The sequence below is a fragment of the Micropterus salmoides genome, unplaced genomic scaffold (assembly GCF_014851395.1).
Source record: "Micropterus salmoides isolate LMB-PRFRI ecotype aquatic unplaced genomic scaffold, ASM1485139v1 Ms_hic_scaffold_3725, whole genome shotgun sequence".
NCBI lineage: Eukaryota > Metazoa > Chordata > Actinopteri > Centrarchiformes > Centrarchidae > Micropterus > Micropterus salmoides.
The window spans coordinates 1-25343 of record NW_024043068.1 but is presented as its reverse complement, the minus strand read 5'-3'; the positions used below and the strand labels follow the sequence as shown (position 1 = coordinate 25343).

Genomic DNA, 25343 nt, shown 5'->3' with positions numbered 1-25343 from the left:
CACGCCAATTCAATAAAACTGATTGATTTGTTCACTTTTCTTTTCTGCGTAATTCATGTGTTTTGCCTGTAAACCTTCAAACCTAAATACCTTCAGAAAACAAGAACAAAATGAGACATGTGTTGGCAGTACCAGCCATCTACAAGAGCATATAATCAAGGATCTTTTATTAACGTTGGAATGAGCAACGGGTTTTGCTTGGGCCCTCCGTCAGGACAAATTAAATGAAAATGTCCAATATGCCAAGTGCTAAAGAAGAGAGAGTTAATTTCTTTATTAAGATTAGCACCTATGTGTGTGTAAAAACAAGTTATACTTGTGGAAATATTAATAGACACAAGAGAAATACACTTACAAAAAAAAAAGTTGAAGATAACCTTTTTCTCTTTTTACTCATTGCAAGTGGCAACAAAATTGAAGAATTTCTTCTGTTTCTGTTTCAGTTACTGGTTGGGTTTCAACCTATATATTTCATTGGTTATCATTTGCACCTGTTTGGTATAGTTGTGTAATCATATACATGATATGCCTACAAAATTCCTGACTTTGTGCAAGTGTACCTAGAAGAATGAATGCTGTTTGGTGGTCACACCAAATATTGATTTGATTTAGATTGTTCTTAACATTTTTGAAAGTATTCTTACCTTACAGCATTTTCCCACAACTGCCTAAAACATTGCATCCTTGCCCCCCTCCCCTAAAATCTATGTCTATGTTACCTATCAATGTGCATGTCATTTTTCTCCCTGGATCCTAGTCCTCATGAGCTGAATAGCCTAGAGTACAGAAGGGTGAGAGTGCGTGGACAGTACGACCACTCACAGGAGCTGTATATTCTGCCCCGCTCCCCAGTCGACCCAGAGAAAGAGGCCAGAGAGGCAGGCAGGCTGGCTTCAAGCGGAGAGACCGGTGCAAATGTCATCACTCCATTTCACTGCACTGACCTGGGTGAGACAACAGATACAATGCTGTGGCACTGGGTTAACTCTGTAGTGTAATACTAAGTTCTTGGTCATCTTACAACTAACATCTTCTCTGCCTTCATCTGCAGCATCACAATCCTGGTGAACAGAGGATATGTTCCAAGGCAGAAGATACGACCAGAGACCAGGACGAAGGGACAGGTTAGTATCTCAGATGATGTAACACATCAGTATGTTCTTTTAAGAGGACTCCACTGCTTTAGCATTACACTCTTATAGCATTGTCAGAGTCACATTGGACAGTAAAAAAATTACCCACAATGCAACACGATTTACAAGACTTCAGGTGTGGTAACCTTACCATGTAATGTCTCAGCTACAACAAACCTCACAAAACCATTTATATGAAGGGAAACATCAGTACCTTAAGCTCCTTCAGTCATGCCTACATTATTTCTTTGTAACTTATTCAGACGGATTTTACAAAATGTAGCGCTTCTGTGCAGGTGGAAGGTGAGGTGGAGGTGGTTGGGGTCGTTAGGCTGACAGAGACTCGCAAACCCTTTGTACCAAACAATGATGTGGAGAGAAACCGCTGGCATTACAGAGACCTGGAGGCCATGTCCAGTGTCACTGGAGCTGAGCCCATCTTCATTGATGCCGACTTTGGTAAGAGGATCTCTGACTCAACTGCATCATATTGAATATCACATTAAATACACGACTGATTCATACACTTAATAATTATTCTACAGGTGAGCATAAAGAAAAGGTTATGATGCACAAGTAAATTAAAGTGTATTGTATCACGCAGGCAGCACCATTCCTGGTGGACCAATAGGTGGACAGACTAGAGTCACGTTGAGGAATGAACACATGCAGTACATAGTGACATGGTAAGTAGGAACTTTCTGGATGAACTACACTTCTGAGACAGACTGTCTAAAGCTGCCAAAACTTGTGTGTATATATATATATTTATTTATTTCACAACTTTTTTTTTTTTTTTCCAATCTTTTAGGTATGGTTTGTGTGCAGCTACCTCCTACATGTGGTTTGCCAAGTTTGTCAAGAAGATTTAAGTGTGATCTGGTTACATGCAATGAAATAATTATACAAATGAACTGAAATGTCGCAAACTTCTCATTTACTGGATGTACTTTATTAGCTCCAGCCTATATGTAAATAGCTGTGGATTATTCTCCTGAAATGTAATTAATAAAAAATAGAATTTGGCTCGTTCTTTTCTTTTACATGTTCCCATCGGTTTATGGAACACCAGTAAGTAACAAGAAAAAATATTCTCATACGTAATCGTCCTGTAGAAGTGTGCATTGCAATGATCACTTATAAATGTGAGTTGGTCTACAGTGAACAAGACATTGAACTGGGAAACTGTTTCACAGCTGGAGACCTACATTCAGTAAAACTCATGGATTCTCAGTTCACTGAATAGACCAACTCTAGTCATCCACAGCATTGATTCAAGTCAATGGTTTCTACACTTTAATTTCTAAAGTTAACAATCTCAATAGTTTGTTACATTTCCTTTCAAATGTTTAAATCTATTAAGTGCTGCTGCCTTTGCCATGAGTTGCTTTGTAAAATTAAACACCACACACTCCTGTATCCCAACTCAACCATTTCTAATTTAGATAACCCATCAGTAGATCAACTGTCACTGTAGTCTTATCGCTTGTACCCTACAGAACATGCATCAGAGTACTGCAATGTAATTTTCATCACTTGCAGTTAAACGCCATTTTGATTTCTGACAGTGTTAAATCTACAGTTGCAACTTTGTTCCAAAACACTACATTTGGTTGTAACAATAACAGTCTCACTCTATTAGGACATAAATTTATTTTATTCCAAACAATTTAACCAAGCTTGGTTGCCAGTTCCTTGGCCTTTGCCTTCTCCAGCTTGGAGATGCGGGCTGTGGATTTTGGGCCCATGATGCCGCCTCCCCAGTGACGACGGATCTGGAAAACAAGGTTAATTGGAAATGGTTAAATTGGTGCAACTTGTTCTTTGATATGAATATGCAATTTACTCATGCAGAGACATGACTGAAATTACTGCTCACCTCTTCATATCTGTCGTTGTAGTTGGTCTTGATGGCTTCCACAAGCTTGGCAAGTGCACCTTTATCCTCACTGAGAAAGAACAAATCTAGTTAATACAATGCTGACACCATTCAGAGATGGAGCTGCAAAACCTTACTGATTCAAATCAACCATGTCAACTTTATAAAGAGGATAATGTAGATATGTTGGTTTAAAAGTTTAATTATTGGAAATTGCTGCAGAAATGCCCTAATAATATTTTGAAGAGTGTATTTCAAGACGTGAACTTGATGTGAGACAGGTTACTACACTAGAGTAAGATTCCAAAATGTTTTAGCCAGGTATGAAGATCCAGCTGCGTTACTAGACGAGAAGCCAAAAATCTTATTTCGTCTAACACTTTGACATAGCACAGCTCAGTCTGTATGCATACTTACGGGTTTGTCTGTGTGAAGGCAACTGAAGTGCATGTCTTTCTGTGCACCAGTCTGCCCAGTCTAGCCTTGCCCTTGACGATACAGTATGGGACACCCATCTTGCGGCAAAGAGCTGGCAGGAAGACGACGAGCTATAAAAGCAGGGGAACCCCCAGGAGTTAATATTTGTATACTAGGAACACATTTTTAACTTCATCTAAGAGAATAAAATTACCAAAAAGTGAGATGACCACAATAACTGTTGTGGTCAAAACATGTATTCTGGGATTATGGTCTCTGCTCAGGGTTAAAAAGCTCGTGTGTTTGATCCACATAGAGGATTCAGGTGAAGAAATTCATACATCATTGCCAGTGACCACTTTCTAGATTGAACTGTACCCAATGTGTCAAGTTCCACTGCTGCCACAATAATGACGGACACGTACCTCAATTGGATCCACATCATGGGCAATGATCACCAGCTGGGCCTTCTTGCTCTCAACCAGAGAAGTGACAGTGTTCACACCTGTAGGAAAGGGAACATTTTTAATTAACCTCTAATCAGTAAACACCCTGCCCTAACATAATTTGTCATTTTGGCCAATGCTCAGGGTTAAAAAGCTCAAAAAACATCAGGGCATGTTTCAGGTGAAGAAATTCAAGTCATCATTGCATTCAAGCCAAGTTGGATACGACTGCACAATTAACTTTAAAATAATTTCTCAATGGAACTCAAATGAATTGAACTAAGTTGTTATCCATCAATTACACCATCTTAGTTCTTTCCTGCTCACCTGCACGGAGGACAGGGGGCCTCTTGGTAGGAGTATCTCCCTTTCCAGCTGCCTTCTGCTCAGCGCGGGCCAGCAGCCTCTGTTTCTTCTCCTGCTTGGTCTCTGGCCTGTACTTGTGGGCCAGCTTGAACAGCTGTGTGGCTAGAGGGGGAAGACAGTACATTACAAATTAACGTAAACTTGCATGGTTTTGTTTTACAGCATGACAAGTAAACAGTATTTCAAGTTACTGCATCAGTGATCTTGGTGGAATGTCAGCACGGCTATTCAGATAGCAAATATTCTTTCACATCATTTGCAAATATTATGGTACTCTGAAGGATCCATTAACCATTTAAAAAAAAAACACCCCCACAGCTTTCTTTTGCAGGCAGCCATTCAAAAAAAGCACCAACTAAAAAACAAGGTGCAACCCTTGTACCAGAAACTTCCGAAGCTTACCGGTCTGGCGGTCAAGAGCCTGAGTGAACTGGTTGATTGCAGGGGGAACCTTCAGACGCTTGTAGAGGATGGAGCGCTGCCTCTGCAGGCGGATGTAACGGGGCCATTTCACAAAGCGTGTCAAATCACGCTTGGGCTGTATATCCTGGCCTGTGGGAGAAGACAAATATTTAGCATTTGACCACAAACTAAAGTATTTTGTTTTTCCAGTCTACCGTGCATCAGCGATCTTGGTGGGAAAATTGTCATCAGTGTTGTTAAGATAGCAAATATTCGTTTACATCATCTGCACCATTAAAATCCCCAGATCTCCCAATTCACCACCTAGGGCTACTTACCGATGCCAAAGTTCTTTGGCCTCTTCTCGAACAGGGGGTTGACTACTTTTTTGGCCTCATGTTTCTTGGCCACAGAAGGGGCCGGTGCCACCTTCTTCCCCTTAGCCTTCTTTCCCTTAGGCTGTTGAGAAGAAAACAGTGTTGGGGAGCATTAGCAAACATTACTTTGTCACCAAGAAAGTTAATGTCTGAATCTTCAGCTGTGCCCAAATTAATGCTTCTAGCATCACCCTTGTTAAAGCAAATACATCTCAAATGTTTTGCCCAAATGAGAAACAGCACTTTTATGGATTTTACCATAACATGATCATGAATGCTACCTGTACTGTTCTAATTTTCCAGCATGCCTGCTTTAGCATCCACTGCTTGGCATGCAGGTTAGCCTCGCTCCATACCTAACGTTACTATTGTCTATTTTCTAAATTACATAAAGTATTAGAGTCTGGAGACCTTTTGGTTGTCAGTGTCGTCAAGCCAAAAAATATAACTAAAAACTCAAAAGGCATTACGATGACTCAAGCTAGCCAAATCCCCATGTTGATCAGCCCACACTGCTGTTAGCTCGCCATACAAACCGAATTCAAGACGACGTAACGTTAGCTAGCTTAGCTGTTCCTACTACTAAAAGTTGTAGTTTACAAACCAAGACATTTTAACATTAGCTACCAAGCTACCAAACACGCTAAAGCATGACTAAATTAGAGGTACGACTGCTAACTCTAATGTCACCATTTGTGCAAACAAGCAGCGTTCGGGCCCATTAACGTTAGCTAAATACTAATACTTCTGTACCACTACAACACGTTATAAGTCCCGTTGTAACTTACTTCCATTAGTCACAATGTTAATTTAACTTACGATGCGAATACTAACCGTTTACATTAGTGCGGAAAATAAAAAAATACCAGCGCAAACCTCCTCCTTAAATCAAGCATGTTCAACAACGTTAGCTTTAGCCCCCTGATAGCTACTCGTACCGGCTACACTCGGGTCAGTTTGACCAAATTTTGTCAAAATCCACAAAACATCGACGCTCAATATCGACATTATATACACGAACAGGTTTCAAAGACTTCATATGTACATTCTATGATGTAAGAATAACCATGTATACAGGGATGCAAGCAGATACAACGGCTTGAATATTTTCTCAGAAGAATCAGCTATGTACCCACCATGTCGGTTCAGGCAGAAAGGAATACCTAGGTATTCTGGGTAGCGTAAATACCGCGAGGCTTGCACCGTGGTGGCGTGGCTTCAAATATCACCGATCTGGAGTCAGATGTCACAGCTGCTCGCCTGCACAAGAGCTGTATTCTTAAAAATATAGATACTGACTCTGGATCAGTGATTCAATACAGTCTTAATATCATAGACTGTATATGCTATGTACGTCATGGTCATACTCAATGGTAGAGATGTTCTTCAATCTTCCACCTTTTAAAAGAAATTACAGTATTATAAGTTACATGTGTAGTTTATATCAAAGTAAATAATACATTATGTATTAAGTAAGTACTTAACTTGTGGTTTATGTTATATACAATGCAATATATAATACGTTAGTTAGTTAGTTAGTTAGTTATTTAGTCACTAATAGTTTATTATTTGTCCATATCCTTTATTATTCTTTTATATTTTCATCGTATCATCTTATTGTAAATATCATACTATATATTTATGACTACTTGATGTGCAGTTCTTGCTCTATCTTTATCTTTCTTATATTTTCTACCTGCTATGTATAGACCTCCTTGGCAATAAAGCTGATTCAGATTCTAATACTTACTTAAAAGGTAATATATATATAGTTGTTAATAAAAATCCATCAATTAGGCCTGAAGTTCAGAGGCAGCGGAGCCAATCAATGACACTATAGTACCAGAAGAAGAAGTAATTTAGAAAGCTGTTTCTCTTGTTATTCTTTTATGTTACTATTTTTGGAACATGTAAACTCCACACAGAAAGGCCACTGGACCACAGTGCCTTCATTATAAGCATAGTGGTCAATTATTGCAAATCAGCTGCCCTAGCGGATTTGGTCAGGCTCCCTTGAACCTCCCCACGACTCCTGGCCCTGACTAACCCTGTGACATCACTCATCACACTGGGTCAGTTTTATTTATTGTACACACTATGGTCTACTCTAATGGTTATTATGGTGCAATAAAAACATAAACATAAACAATATTTTAATAATGGGACAAGTTAGGAAAGTTGGGCCCTGATTGACTGGCAGGCGGCCAACGAGACCCTTTGCACCGGCATGAGTGTTGATTTTGAGTGTCTGTATCATTGCCTGGATGTCTGGGGAAAGTTTGGAGCCAGGGCACAGGACAGTCTCCATCCATGATGATATTTTATTGAAGTAGCAGTTTATCACTTCTCTGTGGCCTCTCTCTCTCTGTATTTACTTTAAAATTCAAGCCAGGCAATCTATTCTTGAAAGCCACAGTGTATTGTTTATATTATTAACAATATCACTTAAAAGCAAAAAGGCCTTTACATTTGCGGTTACATTTAAATTAGAACAAGTAAAAGAACATTGCAGCAAGTGAACAGATAAAACATATACACAAACATCTACTTATCTATCTATAATACTATCTATATGTTTTAAATCTTTTCATACTACTAGTGAACATGGCCACATCTGGAGAGGTTTACAGTCTAGATGTAGTCATGTTCACCCGGACATGCAGGCATTTGCTCATGAGCAGAACGCTGAGCAACAAGCTATCCTCAGACACCGCTCCCCAACATGTCCACTACTGCACTGACCTTGTCATCTTTGCTCTCATCTGGTTCCGGGCCCTACTCCTCTCTTCCTCCAGGATATCACCTGGAAACACTAGAAACTAACAAAATCCACACAACCAAATCCACAATGAACTGGCAACCACTAATAGACAGACAACCACTTCAATACACAAGTGAGGGGTGAAACACTGGTGAGGGTTAGACAACATGACATGAGACACTAGGGCAGACTAACTACAAAATAAAACAGGAAGTAAAGCTAACTGAAACACATAAGGAACAAAGTCACAAAATGAAACATAACACTGTCAACATAAGTGACTTGCTGACAAAACCTACCAAAGCAAAGAACACAGAGACAGTGAAACAGCGCTTGAAACACGAATGAACTCATGACAAGGAAACCTTGATGAAATAACAAATGACCAAAGTAACACACACACTACAGAGAAGTAAACACAAGGGCAGGGAATGAACACAGAAAATAAACACAAAACACACCCCACCAACCCAAACCTGTGACAAGAAAAGCAACAACTCCTGAATTGTCTCACTGTCTCTCTCCTCATTTTTTCCTTTTCAATTCTCTTATTCCTTCTTTACCCATGTTTCATTGGCTGCTCTGTTTGGCTATCAGTGTTTATGTCCTGCCTTTAGTTTACACGTACATACTAAATCCATACATCTTTTTTCAATGCCTTACACTAGGCAATTAAATTATCACAGATTAAATTAATAGTTTGTCATATTTGGAAATAGAAGAGCGTCACTGTTACTGTGAACTGAGCCTCCAGTCTGTAGTGTAGGTCATACACTTCACTGATAATAACTGTAGAATATATATATATATAACTATTAGTATAGTAAAGATCTCTATTTTATACTCATCTTGACATCCTTCCTCTATGTACCTAACTTCCTTTCCCTCACTTCCTTTCCTGTCTTTACCTCAACACTGATTGGCTCTTGTTTTCACCTTTTTGTCGGTCCTCATTAACCTGATTGAGTTCACCTGAATACACTTTATTTAAAGACTGCACTCCCTGTCACTCAGTCTTTGACCTTCACATGGGACAGCTGATCTTGTAAGAGAAGTTTATTTCACTCTTTATCCTACGTTCATGTTTTATATGGAACTTGAACTTATTTCCTCGAGATGGACATGTGGTTAAGTTTCTAATCATGTCATTTCAACCCCTTGTATTGAAGAAATAAACTTTGTTCAGAGGATTGGTGTTTTCTGGCTTATTCTATGCATTCTGACCAGATGCCCATAATGGCAACCTCTTCATTTTGAACCTCCTACTATTAGGCTTTATGATCAAGAAGTTCTTATCACGTCGACACCTGTCCATCACACGCTCATGGCGGGGCCAGTTCTAATTGAAAGGGGTGAAACATGGCTAAGGCCGGCAATGAGTGCGATGTACCTTAACTGTCTTGACCTAAACCTGCAATGCGGTCTCTCCTGTTCATACAAAATTATTACTTTTTCCAGGGGAATAGTTTGAGGCGACTAGCGAGGTTGGCCTATGAAATGAACAGTTTTCATAATAGAAAAAAGGGTACTGTAGTAGAGGATATTGGAAAATAACTTCATTGCTTAAACGTGTACCAATAAGGCCAACCAAGGGACGCAATTAGATGGCCTATGTCTATCACTGGAAAAACATACTTGGGCAAGATTGTAATACAAACTAAAAAGTAATCCTACCTTTGGCAGCAGGAAATCATACACTTCACCCTGACTTTAATAGCTCTGTGTGAAGGGGTGGTGTCCAACAACTGTGTACACACTCATACTAGTCATCAAACCAGACACAGGTCAAGCCATCTGCATCATGCTGCCAAAAGCTTTGTCCCTCTGAAAACTGCCTACAAGCATAAATGTATAATATAGACTATCCTACGTCCTCTTTTGTGACATGACATTTGACTGTTTTAGAACTGAGGTTTTATTTCTCCGACAATTTTAAAAGGCTTTAAAGGCTTACAAGAAGGAAGGACATTTAGCAACTTAATGAAAATATAAAATTTGATTAGAAACCTGATCACCACAAATATGTTCATCTACAAAAACTTGTCAAGTGTGTAACCAGGTACATGTAATTTCAATGAACATGGCTGGTCATGATGGTCGACATAAGAGACTTTTTGTGAAATCCTTTCCTGTTTACGGCCATACCACCCTGAATGTCTGATTTTGGAAGCTAAGTAGGGTTGGGCCTGGTTAGTACTTGGATGGGAGACCGCCTGGGAATACCAGGTGCTGTAAACTTTTTCCTTTTTAAAAGCAGCAGAGGCTGCCGCTGCTTCAGTGGACACCTTACAGGTGCTGGTCATAATTAGAATATCATCAAAAAGTTGATTTATTTCAGTAGTTCCATTCAAAGTGAAACTTGGATATTATATTCATTACACACAGACTGATATTTCAAATGTTTATTTTATTTAATTGTGATGATTAAAACTGACAACTAATGAAAATCCCAAATTCAGTATCTCTGAAAATTAGAATATTAAGACCAATACAAAAAAGGATTTTTAGAAATGATGGCCAACTGAAAATTATGAACATGAAAAGTATGAGCATGTACAACACTCAATACTTAGTTGGGGCTCCTTTTGCCTGAATTACTGCAGCAATGCGGCGTGGCATGGAGTCCATCAGTCTGTGGCACTGCTCAGGTGTTATGAGAGCCCAGGTTGCTCTGATAGTGGCATTCAGCTCTTCTACATTGTTGGGTCTGGCGTATCGCATCTTCCTCTTCACAATACCCCATAGATTTTCTATAGGGTTAAGGTCAGGTGAGTTTGCTGGCCAATTAAGAACAGGGATACCATGGTCCTTAAACCAGGTACTGGTAGCTTTGGCACTGTGTGCAGGTGCTAAGTCCTGTTGGAAAATGAAATCTGCATCTCCATAAAGTTGGTCAGGGTGGTATGGCCGTAAGCGAAAGAGCTTATCCTATAAAGGCTTTTTAAAGATGTGGATTACCATCATAACATCCACATTCATTTATATACATAGAAACATTAGTTTGGACAAACCAACCACACAAACTTAGACCAGAGAGTGAGTCATACATTTAGTTTGCTTGCTTTTGTTCAGTTCCCACAATTTAAAAAAGTTACATTGTTCTACATAGAGAAGGCAAATTATCTGTTTGTTTTTTAAAAAACAAAACAAAAGCTATCTTATGTATTTACAGATGTCTCTTTGTGTGTGTCCCGGTGTGTTCACACACACTCTTTCTCACACAAACTTTAACACTCCCACTCACTCGGAAGCTAACATTACTTAGCTAGCAATCATTATTAATTAAGAGTTTTGTTTGATACAGCCTAACATCAAGTACGGGTGACAACAAGACATAGCAATATGACTTATTAGTCCAATAGTCTCACTGAACTAAAATTTCCTCTGTTTTATCACAATTTTTAAAATTATTTGATCAAAGCTATTTTGACCTAAGCTGATCTACATAAGTTTTTTTTATGCTCCACAAAAGCCATTATTAGTAATGTGGCTCTCTTCTTTCTCTATACTTTACTATCTTCTGCTCACAAATTCCCTTTCTTACACCTGAAATCAACCAGGTCGCGAGCTCTCTTCTGAGTTATGTGCATGCTACTTATCCAGAAGACGCAGTAGAGAGAGAGAGTGAGCCAGAGAGAGTTGTGGGGCATACGCTATGCGTTGTACAGCGCCAGAAACAGTGATGAATGTCATGGAAAGGACAGCAAGTTTTGAACATTTAGCCTATTCATAATTTGTGAGAGGTGACCCCTGGAGTAAACCGGGAGAGGGTAATGAAATCCGAGAGTCTCTCGTGAAAATCGGGAGTGTTAGCAAGTAGGAGCTACTGGAGCAAATTTTTGTGGCTTATTTACTTTTGTATAACAACATGCTGTGTGTGATGTCATTTTATTCTTCTGCTCAAGCAGGTCACTTTTAGGCCGTAGACAGTACACACTGGAGTCTGATATGGATCACATTTAAACAATAATGTGAACTGTACAACAAATGAATTTAAATTGAGCATTAAAGGCTGCAGTCTGAACATAGCCTTGGCTCTATGGCTACTAACATTAATCCTAAACAACAACAAAAACTCTGCTTTACTTTTTGTACAATATCATCATAAATATTAAGTAGTAATTTAAGTTACCTCTGTCTCAGTCGCATGCACACAGTGCTGCCAGTTTAACATTAGCATACTGTTGTTGCATGATAAAAGGCTGCAATAAGTAACTTTTAATGTTTTTACCCATCCATATAGGTCTGATCTCAATATTCCTGTGACCTCTTACATACAACCAGAAAGGCAAAGCTGCAGGCCCACAAGAGAAAATAAATAAGTACTGAGTTGCAGCTGTTACAATGTGACTTCACTTCCTCCCCAAAAAAAGCATCAAATATTTATTAAACTGAGTGTACACGCTGTACTTGCCTGCTACAGAGTTTAATGTATCGTCAAGATTTTATAATAATGTTGATAAATCCACAATTCACAGCAGAGATCCTTAAATATGACACAACAGTTACAACAACTGTTTATTAAACCAACAAGGGGAAATTCAATGTTCCCACTCTGGTGTTATTATTGTTATTAATATACAATAACACACATGTAACAGCACAAGGAACAGTTGGGGGTTCATTTGACTTATTTGTGCAATAACATCTTATGTTCCAAGACCCAAATTAAACGAGATATATCAATTTGTCTTATTGTTTATTTAATTATCTCCATTTATTTTAAATGTATTTTTGCTGCATTTAGTAGGATGTTTATTTATTTATTTATTGAGCATTTAAAAAAAAAATTGTGTTCATTTTCGATTGTGGCAGACTTGGTCCTCCATAGGGAAACGCAAAGGTGGTGCTGAAAAGTTGAGGAAGGGATAAAGAAGATGTCGCTTGCAAAGTGCCTCAAATTACATTACAATTAAAATGACTTTTCTTTTGGTGCTGCTGCTACTTCTGCCGCCACCAGTGGAGACACCAGTGAAGATGCCGGTGTCGGCAGGCGTGGGTAATAACTCCTTAGAAGTCACACAAATGAGTTATAGAAGTCGTTGGCAACTTTTCATGTTCCTTTTTTTAAAACCATAGTTTAATGTTTACTCGAGTAGGCCGATTTGTTTTCGGCCAGTAATCTACTTGACTACATTTCCCATTCATACCTTCATTAGGCTACTTAAGTAGTCTTTAGTCTTTTATCAACCAGCCTATGCATGTTGCTTCAATAACCGAAACGAGCTGGCATCCAAGCTGAGTGCGCGCGGGGTAAGAGAGCTGTGCGCTTCTGCCAGATAGGCCTATTAATGAGCTGGACAAATGCAGATATTTACAAAATCAGGCTAGGCCTAATAGCCTGCCTTTTCAGGCTTCATTGTTGTACTAATGTAACCGAAATCCAGTAACTGCACACTGTTCCACTGGTGGCAGTGTTGGAAAGCAGCCTACATAGCCCTTTCACAAGCCGGCAGAAATACTACTTTCCATTAACGGCGTATTTATATTGCCTGCAGAACACATGTAAGTTACACACTGTAACATCTAACATAGATCAGTATTCTGATAAGCCTATAGGCTATTTAGAGAATGCTCTCGCATTGCGAAAATAGCCTGTTTATTTTCTCTAATTGACAGGTTGCTATTTGATGCCCGGCGTTGAATCCATTATATAAAATGTTGCGGTGAAATTGATCTTGGCTTTTAATCAGTAAGCTACAGCTGTTAGCCTATTTATTCAGGATTGAGATGCAGGGAGAGAGTAAATAGCCTACTTCATTCGACAAAGAGCTCCTCTCCTGTTATTGCCACAATAATTTGTTGAAAAGATTAGTAGGCTACATAGTTGCTTTAGGAATAATCACATTGTATTGGCTGTGCTATCTTAAGCAAATAACCTATTCAGCGCCCTTAATTTTCAAAGCAAGTGGTTTGGTTGGCCATGTCCATAATAAAAAACACCGACAATCAGATCTTATCCACACCTTTCTTTAGATAAAAAAAGCAAAATAATTGTAGGAAATAGCTCAATTAAAGATAGCCAACAAGCAAGTAAAGTGCATCCCCTAGAAATAACCATGTTGTACAGTGGCATATTGCTAACCTGATGCACCAACAAGAAAACTTGTAGGCCTACTTTGAGTAGTTTAATAACCAAGTAGCCTACTTTTATACTTTCGCTTGAGGGTAGTTTTTTTTACGGGAGTAATTGGCTACTTTTACTAAGACAGTCTCCAGATCCAGAGCCTTCGACAAATGCTTTGTCCGAGAGTTGGCAGAGCAGGGAGACTTTTCCGGACCTTTTTTTTTTTTACCCAGGTTTCCCCTGCATAAAGGACTCAAAAAGACTGCGAGAGAGCCCTCATGCACTTGATGAGCCCTCACGGACTCCCCGGGAACGCGCCTCAGAGTCCCTGAGTTCATTCTTGTGGAGATTGGGATTCAGCCATACTGTGCGCCGATTGGCCCAGAAAACCTCGAATGATCGGCTCGGAATTTGCACTGTGGTCACCCCATCTGCACTTCGGAGATGTACGGTTACACTTGAAGATTGATTGCGCATATACATCACCTTTTACGGTAAAGCTTATGGGCAACAACAGGGACTTCGTGGAGCATTCAAGCATTCAAGTGCACCTTGTAAACTCAGGAATCTATACTTGAATGGCCACCAAGGATGTTTAAAGCTGGACATTTTTTATATTCTTGTTTTCCTTTGTTGCAGTACATACAGCTGTCTCTACTTTATTGATCGTTCACTACAGCATTTTTTAACAAATCACATAGCAAAGCTAATATTCCATATTCAAATTGTTAACTATAGTTATCAGCAAATACCACCATATTCTTGTACAACATATCTCAGGGACCTTTGTGATAATTGTTATTTTATTGCAGCATTTTTAATAATTAAATTCAGTGACATCAACAATTGGTTTGTGGACTACTGTTTTGACATGTACTATGCGCCGATTGGCCCAGGAACCCTCGATTGATCAGCTCAGTATTTGAACTGCAGACACGTCGTCAGCACTCCAGGACTCTGCACTCGCCCAAACATCTCCACCTGTAAATGTTTGTACAACACAAATCCGACAAAACTGCACATGTAGATACTTAACTTGTACATCTTGTTATTCCATTTTTTATATTTATGCACATACACCTCCCATTTCACACACATCTCGCAACACTCTCTAAACACAGCCCGTGACAATTTAATACACAAGGATACACTCATTGTCATTGGAATTTTTCAGAATCTGGCAACCCAAAAGTTGTTCCCATGTTTTTCTACTTATATAAATCATTAATAAATGATTTGTTAACTTAAATAAACCAAGTAATTTGAAACCCTTTATAAATAATGGCATATTAGGAAGTGATAGCACATTTTTAACACCTTGATCACATGGTGTGACATGCTATTCAGTGACTGGTGTTGTATTGACGCGTGTGTGTGGTGGGTGGTTCAGATGAATCATCTGCTGATGGACATCTCGTCCACATCGTCCGGCTGATCATGCAGGTACCTGGTCTGTTATGAAATAGGTGTACTCTGTAGGGCTGCTGATGGGTTAACTCTACACTATTTTGTCTGATCCTCTACTTTAGTTGCAAGCCACCTGTCATATCAAGCAGTCCATCTTCAACGACTGGTTGAGCTGACACCTGAACTTTCAAATTGAGCACCAGTAAGTTAATGATTGAGTCCAAGGAGTGGACTCACGATAACGTGTTCACAAGTTCAAAGTTTGAAGGAAAACAGACACGAAACTCCTGTAGTGTAGTGCCATCTCAGCTGTCAATCATCTCTAAAAGCTCCTGAAGCACACAGTATTGCAGTACAAAACAAATAAATAGGCTACTGAAATCATGTTAACAATAATTTAACCCTTTATGAAGCAGCCATTACATTTACATTTAGCTGATGCTTTAATCCAATGTGACTTACAATTGCTATGCATGTCAGAGGTTGCACGCCTCTAGAGCAATGATGGGTTAAGTGTCTTGCTCAGGGACACATTGGTGGATGGGTTACAGTGGAAATTGAACCTGGGTCTTTCACGCCAAGGTCATGTGACAGACACAGACACAGAAGCAGTTTCTTCCCACAAGCCATCACTCTGATGAACAGCTGATTTCTGACTCACAGTGTCAGGAACAATTCCTGTGCAATAACCCAGTAACTCTGTCTCTAATCAGCACCTGTTTACTGGTTTCCACTTATTATTTATTTATTCACCATTCTCTATTTCAGTGCTGTTCATACTATGTCATATTGTATATACTGAATACCAATACACCTACTTCAGGTCTTGAGGTCTTGGGTCTTATTTATTTTTTCCAGCATCCTATGCACTATGCTCCATCACACTGTGTACATGTGTACATGTATGCATGTATGTGTATGTGTACCTGTATATCATATCCACCTTCAACATGTACATGCTGCACTATTTGTCAATATGTCTATGTTGTTTTGTTCATAGTGTGTATATTAGTGTTGTCTATTCTGTAGTTTGTGTCTGATTTTATTTTATTATTATTTTATTATTGTGTTATTGTATAAGTAAGCACATCGTGAGCGATGTACAATCCTCAGTCAAATTCCTCGTATGTGTACACAGACCTGGCAATAAAACTGATTCTGATTCTAATGTGTCTTAACCACTGCTCCATTCCCACCACCCCCCCATTACAGACACAAACTAATCAAACCTGCTGAACTTTATATTTAATTCCAGTCATCTTAATGTTTTTTCTGAATAGGTATAAAATGACTTAAATATTTATCTCTGTGTAAGCCTTATTGAAGAGTTGTGTTCTCTGTACTCTGAGGATGACTGATTGATTTTAACAACATTGAAGCTACTTAAATGTGGTTTCAAATCTTAAGAATTTCTCTTTACAATACAAATTGATGACTAAGTGGGGAACAATCAAAATAAACATTGTTAAAAAGCCTTAGTGGCCAGAATTTCTGAATTTACGAGCTGAGCTGAATGCACCATGACGTCCTTGGAGGTGCCCATGGTGCCCACACGCTTTACCGTAAAGAGCAATGTATATGCGCAATCCCTTTTGAAGTGTATATAGCGCCACTGTGCCAAAGTGCCGTTGGCCTGACCGCAGTCAAAACTGACTGTATCTTTTGGTGTGTGCAGGTGGACCCAGGCCGGAGACCGCAGTGAGGATGGGAAGGGGAAGCCAGTTGACAGAGCCAGGCAGACAAGCAGATGGTGTTTACACCTGGGAAGAGGTGCAGCGCCACTGCAACAGGAATGACCAGTGGCTTGTCATCAATAGAAAGGTTTACAACATCACGCAGTGGGCCAAAAGACACCCAGGAGGGTTTCGAGTCATCGGCCACTATGCTGGAGAGGACGCCACGGTAATGTTTTTAAATGATCAGGCCTATAGGCCTATATTTTTCTTGGAATGTGCACATATCAGCCATAACTTCATGACCATTGACAGGGGAAGTGAATAACACAGATTATCCCATTATCATGGTACCTGTCAGTGGGTAGGACACATTGGGCAGCAAATAAAAATTTGGTCCACAAAGTTTGTGTTAGAAGCAGGAAAAATGGGCAAAGGTAAGACTGACGACTGGGTCAGAGCATCTCCATAACAGTCTATAGTGGTCAGTAGCCTAACTATCAAAAGTGGTCCATAAGCCGACCAGCTGCAACTGTAAAATGCCTCTTACACATTGATGCATCAGTATTCACAGTGTAGTACTTTCAGGGTGCGATTTGTGTAAAAAAAAAATCCCTCCCCACCCCACCAGGTGAACTGTGGATTGATTGCAAAGTTTAAAGTTTACTCCCACTGTTGCTGCAGTTAAAACGCAGAAAAGACAGATGCATGCTGTGTTTAACTCTGAAGTGCAGTGAGTGGGTAAGGGGTAAGGGGAGAGCAGGGACGTGCACAGACATTTTGGTGGGCAGGGGCTCAAATGAAAAAAAGGGCACAAGACAAATATATTAACTCAACAACATTTTTAATTTTCTACAAAAAATCAGTTCACACAGAGACCAGGGTCTTCTTTAGTATTCACTAGGTTTATCACAGGAGCAGGCAACAGCAAAGCAAACTATGCCACAATGTGCATGTTTTCTATGCTACTGGTTTCAAGTATGTATTTATGACATAGTTTCATTAATAATTTGTTTATTTTTCACAAGGCAATAAATTGTTTCAAGTCTTTTGGTGTTATTGGAATACATAACACCAAACTGTGGCATTGGGCTGCAGGAATAATTAAAATAAATGTTATTTGAATACTTTTACTTTTTGGAAAAGGAATAAATATAGGCTACTGTATATTCATTTATTAAAAAAAAAATAAAAAAACGTCCCAGAAAAAAGGGCACTTTCTCTTGAAGAAGAAAAAGGGCAGGTGCTGAAGCCCCTTTTGATGTCCATGTGTGCACGTGCCTGGCTGAGAGAGACTGATTTAAAAGTTCTCACTTTCAAGAGTGTCATTAAGTGAAACCCTGTAGCTGTGTGCTCGGGCATGTTGACTGGTGTAGCACGGACACTGTAGCCTGGGCATGCTTGTCATCATAGAAACAGATCATCAGATTGTGAAGTTTATTGCAGCTTCAGTGATATCGGCTGCCTTCCCTTCGACACACAGCGTCGCTGTTCACAGGAGCTAACATGTCGTGAGCGTTGATAGGCGACTTGTAATCAATCAGACAGTGCCTGGACGGAGCATTAAGCAAGACTCCAGCCTGGTGATAACCTATAGACAGAGAGGCAGCTGGATCAGAGCCAAAGTAGCGCATTTTAAAATTACATTACATTACATTAAAACATTTTATTTTACTACTTGCTGACGGAATTTCTCATTTCTGTGTTCCAGGAGCCATTCACTGCTTTCCATCCCGATTCAAAGTTTGTGCAAAAGTTTCTGAAGCCGCTGCTGATTGGAGAGCTGGCAGCAACAGAGCCCAGCCATGACGGAAACAAAAATGTGAGCTTGGCCTCAGATTCAAATAAAGACCTGCCATTATTCATGTAGCAGCTTTAGTCTCTTTAGTGTCAGGGGAACAACATGGCAGGAAGTAGCCTAGGCTACACCTGAGGAAAAGATGTAGGCTAGGTCAGAACCATTCACAGATCTGTTATTCATGAGTCCTACAGTGTTTATCTGAGATACTGGACTTGTGCTTCATTAGCTGTTAAGTAATGTCTTCTTGATCTTCTCTGTACCTAAAACCCTGGTGCCGCACGCCATCAAATGCTATGAAAATGTTCACAGAATGTGTCGATTTCTTCTTCTCTGCTCCCAGGCAGCAATTATGCAGGATTTCCAGGCTTTACGTACGCAGGCGGAGAACGAGGGTCTGTTTCGATCTCAGCCTTTGTTCTTCTCCCTCCACCTGGGTCACATCCTGCTGCTGGACGCCCTCGCCTGGCTGATGGTTTCGCACTGGGGAACCAGCTGGACCATGACGTTTCTGTGCGCGGTCATACTGGCAACCGCTCAGGTGACTTGAACACCGTTACCTCTAAATGAACTGTTTTGTGCTTCAAAAGATAAATAATCTCAAAATGCTTGTTTCTCTTCTGACTCTTTAGTCGCAGGCCGGATGGCTGCAGCATGACTTTGGCCACCTGTCGGTCTTCAAGAAGTCCAGCTGGAATCACTTAGTGCACAAGTTTGTCATCGGCCATTTAAAGGTAATTGGTAGTCTCGGTTGTATATATATGTCTTTCTGGACATTTTACACAGATTTGTTTTCTTAGGGAGCCTCTGCAAACTGGTGGAATCATCGGCATTTCCAGCATCACGCCAAACCTAACGTCTTCACTAAGGACCCTGACATCAACATGATGGACATGTTTGTACTTGGAACCACTCAGCCAGTGGAGGTGAGTAGCACACAGCTGATATTCCTGATTTCTTAAAACAGCCCTTAAACATCCAATGTGAGCTATAATCTCTTACAAGCTGCTCAATGTGTTGGCTCATTCTAACTCTGTATTCCTCTCTGTTACAGTACGGCATAAAAAAGATCAAATCATTGCCCTACAATCACCAACACCAGTACTTCCATCTTAGTAGGTTTTCTTGGAGTCATTTAAAAATAATGAAACTCCAACTTAGTGAAAAGTTTACAGGAATAATTGTTTTTTTGTTTCTCTTTTAGTTGCACCGCCGCTTCTCCTTCCAGTTTTCTACCACATCAATATAGTACAGACCATGATTTCTCACCGCTTGTGGGTGGTAAGATGCTCTCCTCTGTGTGGTACAGTGCAATTAATGTGAAGGTTTTTTGTTTGGTATCAGGTCACATAGGCAAATAGTTCTAAGAATATTTCAGCTTAAAGTGCTGAAGGAAAAAAAAACATTACAATAAGTGAAAATAGACAATGTGCCACAAATAGAGATAAAAGATGCATTTCAGGGAGATTCTTGGTAACACAGATACAGTATATACCAATCATATTCATATAATCATATTCTTTTCCTGTGAAGGATCTGGCTTGGTTTATGTCTTACTACGTTCGCTTCATGTACTTTTATGTACCTCTGTATGGCGTGTTTGGCTCAATGGGGCTCCTGCTCTTTGTCAGGTAAATGACCTAAAAGAATAACTCAGAAATGTTTTTGGTGAGACTTTCTCGACATACTTTATAAAGTGTATAAACTGTATGTTGCAACTAATGGATCGGTTGAGAGTTGTTTTTAAATTATTTATGAATGGTCTTTTGGGCTGGATGCTCCACAGCACTTTTCTTAAAGGTGAATTCTTTATTTTTAAATCGGTGCTTGTGATAAATTACAGTTTATCACAAGCACCCCCCCCTTTTTTTTGAGACACATACCGTGCAACACATGCTCTGAACACAGCAAAAATTTAAAACACATGAATACACATTCATACAAGACAGAGCAAGATAAAACAAAACAGACTACATGATGCTGGAGGAGGATAAACACCAGTGAAAGATATTTTTCAGAATCTGGCAACCCAAAAGTTGTTCCCATGTTTTATTACTGATCTATAAATCATTAAGAAATTATTTGTTAACTTAAATAAACCAAGTACTTTCAAACCCTTTATAAAAATGGCTTATTAGGAAGTGACATTATTATACAACAACTTGATCACATGGTGTGACAAATAATTTAGTGACTGGTATTGTTACCATTGACAGGTTTCTGGAGAGTCACTGGTTTGTGTGGGTGACTCAGATGAATCATCTGCCGATGGAAATTGACCACGAGAAGCACCGGGACTGGCTGAGCATTCAGGTACCTGGTATATTATGAAACAGGTGCACTCTGCGCTGCTGATGGGTTAACTCATCTGCACTAATTTGTATTACCCTCTACTTTAGTTGCAAGCCACCTGTAATATCGAGCAGTCCTTCTTCAACGACTGGTTCAGTGGACACCTCAACTTTCAAATCGAACACCAGTAAGTTTGTAGTGCCATGTCAGCTTTTTGAAGTGAATGAGATAAAATCAGTCTATAGATACAAATTTCATTAACAGTCCATCAGACATCTCTGAAAGCTACTGAAAATCATGTTACCAGTAATTTAACTCTTTTATGAAGCACCCATTAAAAACTCAAACTGATCAGACCTGCTGAACTTCATTTTAAATTCCAGTGATCTTAACGTTTTTTTTCTGAATTGTGTATAAAATGACTTGAATATTTATCTCAGTGTAAACATCATACAGTTAAGTCTTATTGAAGAGTTGGAACAAGCTGATGTAGAATACACTGAAGTTGACCGTGATTAATTTTAACACATAAAAGCTACTTAAAGCCCCTGAAAATGTAGTTTCAAATTGTTAGTTATTATTTTTAGTCTTACACATTAAAAATCTCAGCTTATCTGCTTTGGCAAAATACACAAAAAAAAACTAAATTGTAATAACTTTGGCAGAAAATACAGTTTATGTAGGACACCGCCAACCACAGTAAGATGTCGATTGAGAAAATTAGCTTTCAAAGCCTAAATTTAGGGGGAAACCTTTTGTCAATCAGTCAGCATACAAGATGATCTTTTGATCTTGGTGAACAATAGCTTTTATGTGCTATTAGAGGTTTATTGGTTTGCGCTGAGAGTAAAAAGTAGTTTTGCATTTGTATACCTTTGTAAGACAGAAGAGTACCATTTTGGCAAGTGCCTCCCTCAAGTATCAATTTCAAATGAATAAACATCTAGAAAATGTGAACTTCAAAAGCCTTCTGTTCCCTTTGTCTCTGAAGCTTGTTTCCCACGATGCCGCGCCACAACTACTACCTTGTGGCCCCGAGGGTCCGTGCACTGTGTAAGAAACATGGGATTCCTTACCAGGAGAAAACGTTGTGGCGAGGCTTCGCTGATATTACTGAGTAAGTCCAATTTAGTGTTATATCAAATATTGCCAGGATGTGACACAGCAGTTTGTCAAAAGCCCAAAAGACATGGTTTTTGGTTTGACAAGGCAGCAAAACCACTGTGTGTATATATGTCTTCAATAAAAGGTATGAAATTAAAGTGCAGCTGACAGAATAATGATGACTGAATGAGTAAAAAAATTGTTTGTAAGTTATTTTCTCACAAAATGTAAATTCCTTGCAGAACATATTAGAGTAGAGTATGCACCTCTTGTCTGATGTTTTGCGAATTGTTTTCTCATTTTCTTTTCTCAGGTCACTGAAGAGCTCAGGGGACCTCTGGCTCGATGCATATCTCCATAAGTGACCAATGTTATTCTCTACATTGTACCTAAAAAAAAAAAAAAGAAGTGATGTTTTTTCTCCTCTTCGGCATCATAAAATTATTGTATCTGTTTGGTTTTATAATCCAGTCAATAGCATGGGGATGATCTTTTTGTAATGATGGTGTTAGGGTTAAGTAGTTCAAACTTTTCAGATTCTATGCAGGGTTTTTAGTGCACCCAGGATTTTTTAAATTGCCTTACAGTATCTTGAGCAACAGTAGTATGGTGTTATAAATAAATAAATAAATAATAATAAATAAATAATATCTTTATGTTACCATATTTAATATACACTTAATTACATGTTAGGTTCTGTGTGTGTAGCATGAAGAGACTACAGACTTTCACTTCATTATACAACCTTGTGTTGTCTGATAAATAAACTACCTTGATCCTTCATCCTTGATAACTGTGAAAGCTGATATTGAGGTGGTGTTTTTTCTTGATCATGTGATACAGTTTGAGCAATAAAAGATACAATTATGCTGACAAATGCTGTGTAACAGGATTTAAATGTTAATCTACACTTTTTGTAAATTTCTTGTCAAACTTTCCTCTTTACTTGCAACTCTTGTTGATCTTACAGTATATAGTAAATAACTGTACTGTTTCTCCACTTCTTGCATTATTGGTCCATAGACAAACCCAAGTTATGTACAAATAAGGTGTAAAAGCAAATATTTACAATTTTTTTTTAATGGCCTTGAATATTTTGTTTAAATATTCATTTAATTATTCATACATGACCAACAAACGCTCATATTATCTTATTATACCCGTGTGTATGTGCAGTTCACACTGCAAAATATAATGCTGCATAAAAACACAATCAGCTGCGTCTGACACAATCGACCTCAACATCATGCTTCAGGACTGTCGGTAATGGTCACTGTGTCTGGGATTTTGTGGCTCAGAACCCAAATGCAGACAAGGACACAGCTTAAAAGGATATTCACACGGTTTATTGAATACAAGATCAAGATATGGTTTGATTTGGCTCGATGCTGGGGGTAAGGTTCCTCCGATGTCGCGGGGCAGGTAAGTGCCAGGGCCAGGCAAGGCAGGTAACAGGGCTGACAGAAAAGTGAGACTGCGGTGGGGAAATCTCCAGCCAGGCTTTCTCCGTGACTGAGCGACACAAGAGCAGAGCAGGGTCTCCAAAACTGGTACAGGGTAACAGGAGGCAGGTTAAGAAGGCCGTAGCGTTACCTACAAACAAGACTTAATAATCCAGCGGGAAACTGAGGAGATAGCAGGGTATAAACCAGTCCTGATGATCACAGGAGACAGGTGTGTGAAACGCCGATTGCCTGCAGCTGGGGAGACACGCCCAGCTACCAGAGATGCAGCCCACAACTCTGCCCTGAGGGAGAGGAAGGAAAAGACGAACGAGAGGGAGAAGAAGAGAGAGAGAGAGAGACACCACACATTGACAAACAAAACTAAAACCCACCAAGCATCTCTCACACACTCAAAAAGGGAAAAAAATAACTCAAACACAGACACCCACCAGCTGTCACCCAGTGTGACACACTGCAGGCAATGTACCCTGTGGTTCAAACTACCTCTCTGGGATTTCCTACAATGTGTCTTGGCAAAGACATTTCCTCCTCTCACTGCTCTCCACTGGGGTGTCCAAAGGCTCATGGCTAAGGCCTCTTCTTTTCTCAATTTACACCACCACACTGGGGCCAATCATTTACTTGCATGGTTTCTCCTACCATGCAGACTTGGGTGTCATGATTGATGACCAGCTGTCCTCCTCCTCAAATAAGTGGCTTTGGATAAAAGTGCCAAATGAGTAAATATAATGACAGCATTGCACTATTATAGACAATAACTTCATGCAGGATTATTTAATTATTGTTGACTTCTTATTAAAACCGGAACATATTATATTAATACTTAAATAATAAAAAAGGACTTCTGTTACTGGCTAGGAGGACTAGAGTAAAACAAAAATAATTGGCTATATGTCAGACAAAGTCATTCATTAAACAGCTGAATAAACACAGACCACGTGGCTTTGTTGTTGTGGGCACACATGCAGGCTCTTTCTTTGCTGCCAGAATCAATCCTCTCCTGCCTCTTCTTCAAGGTCTCCTGCAGCTCTGAGTCTCCAGTTGTCTTCTGTTAAAAAAGACAGATTTAAGATCAACAGAGTTCATTCTATCAATCAGGCACATGCACACATAGACATAAAAAGGGGCTTCAGCACCTGCCCTTTTTCTTCTTCGAGAGAAAGTGCCCTTATTTCTGAGCCGTTTTTTTTTTTTTTTAATAAATGAATATACAGTAGCCTATATTTATTCCTGTTCCGATTCTCTGAAGTGTTATGTATCCAATAACACCAAAAGAATAGAAACAATTTATTGCCTTGTGAAAATAAACAAATTATTAATGAAACTATGCGATAAATACATACTTGAAACCAGTAGCATAGAAAACTTTTTGGCATAGTTTGCTTTGCTGTTGCCTGCTCCTGTGATAAACCTAGTGAATCCTAAAGAAGACCGTGGTCTCTGTGTGAACTGATTATTTTGTAGAGTTTTTGTAGAGTTAATATATTTGTCTTGTTTTAAAAAATGACCCTGCCCACCAAAATGTCTGTGCATGTCCCTGCTGTCAATGACTGCACTGTTTTGACATAAAATTGCATAAGCATTGGCAACAGAAGGGAGTGCTACTTCTCTTATCTAAATACAATAAAAGATTACAAGGTTATTAATTACCTGTTCTTCCCAATGACATACAAACAAGGTATATAACGCACCAGATACCAAACATAAGAACAGTAGCAACAGCACATGTCGAATCATGTGTCCAAAGTACCACAA

General features: G+C 39.3%; 3 protein-coding genes, 4 non-coding genes and 1 pseudogene across 7 annotated transcripts; 3 read left to right on the top strand and 5 right to left on the bottom strand.

Annotated features, from left to right (window-relative positions):
• The first annotated feature begins 644 nt into the window (after nucleotides 1-644).
• On the top strand, nucleotides 645-2158 carry LOC119884850 (surfeit locus protein 1-like). Its single transcript, XM_038695146.1, has 5 exons — nucleotides 645-970; nucleotides 1052-1124; nucleotides 1430-1592; nucleotides 1738-1819; nucleotides 1945-2158. The coding sequence occupies exons 1-5, from the start codon at nucleotides 726-728 to the stop codon at nucleotides 2003-2005; spliced, it is 624 nt and encodes a 207-aa protein (XP_038551074.1). The 5' UTR covers nucleotides 645-725; the 3' UTR covers nucleotides 2006-2158.
• A 611-nt stretch (nucleotides 2159-2769) lies between these two features.
• Nucleotides 2770-5132, bottom strand: LOC119884849 (60S ribosomal protein L7a; the record flags this gene model as incomplete). The annotated part of the gene is made up of 7 exons (XM_038695145.1): nucleotides 2770-2908; nucleotides 3013-3082; nucleotides 3430-3560; nucleotides 3855-3934; nucleotides 4203-4343; nucleotides 4644-4793; nucleotides 4982-5132. Coding segments are annotated over 7 exons (828 nt in total), but the record flags the coding sequence as incomplete, so codon positions are not given.
• On the bottom strand, nucleotides 3705-3780 carry LOC119884852. Its single transcript, XR_005441091.1, has one exon. It is a non-coding gene; the product is annotated as a small nucleolar RNA SNORD36 (small nucleolar RNA).
• Nucleotides 4011-4083, bottom strand: LOC119884853. Its single transcript, XR_005441092.1, has one exon. It is a non-coding gene; the product is annotated as a small nucleolar RNA SNORD36 (small nucleolar RNA).
• Nucleotides 4433-4502, bottom strand: LOC119884855. Its single transcript, XR_005441094.1, has one exon. It is a non-coding gene; the product is annotated as a small nucleolar RNA SNORD24 (small nucleolar RNA).
• On the bottom strand, nucleotides 4861-4934 carry LOC119884854. The gene has a single exon (XR_005441093.1). It is a non-coding gene; the product is annotated as a small nucleolar RNA SNORD24 (small nucleolar RNA).
• Nucleotides 5133-9912: 4780 nt separating the features above from the next.
• On the top strand, nucleotides 9913-10019 carry LOC119884851 (annotated as a pseudogene).
• Nucleotides 10020-16874: 6855 nt separating this feature from the next.
• LOC119884848 (acyl-CoA Delta-4 desaturase-like) lies at nucleotides 16875-22999 on the top strand. Its single transcript, XM_038695144.1, has 12 exons — nucleotides 16875-17157; nucleotides 18640-18750; nucleotides 19070-19267; nucleotides 19359-19460; nucleotides 19527-19652; nucleotides 19781-19841; nucleotides 19931-20007; nucleotides 20260-20357; nucleotides 20943-21039; nucleotides 21126-21205; nucleotides 22010-22135; nucleotides 22436-22999. The coding sequence occupies exons 1-12, from the start codon at nucleotides 16960-16962 to the stop codon at nucleotides 22485-22487; spliced, it is 1326 nt and encodes a 441-aa protein (XP_038551072.1). The 5' UTR covers nucleotides 16875-16959; the 3' UTR covers nucleotides 22488-22999.
• Nucleotides 23000-25343: the final 2344 nt, after the last annotated feature.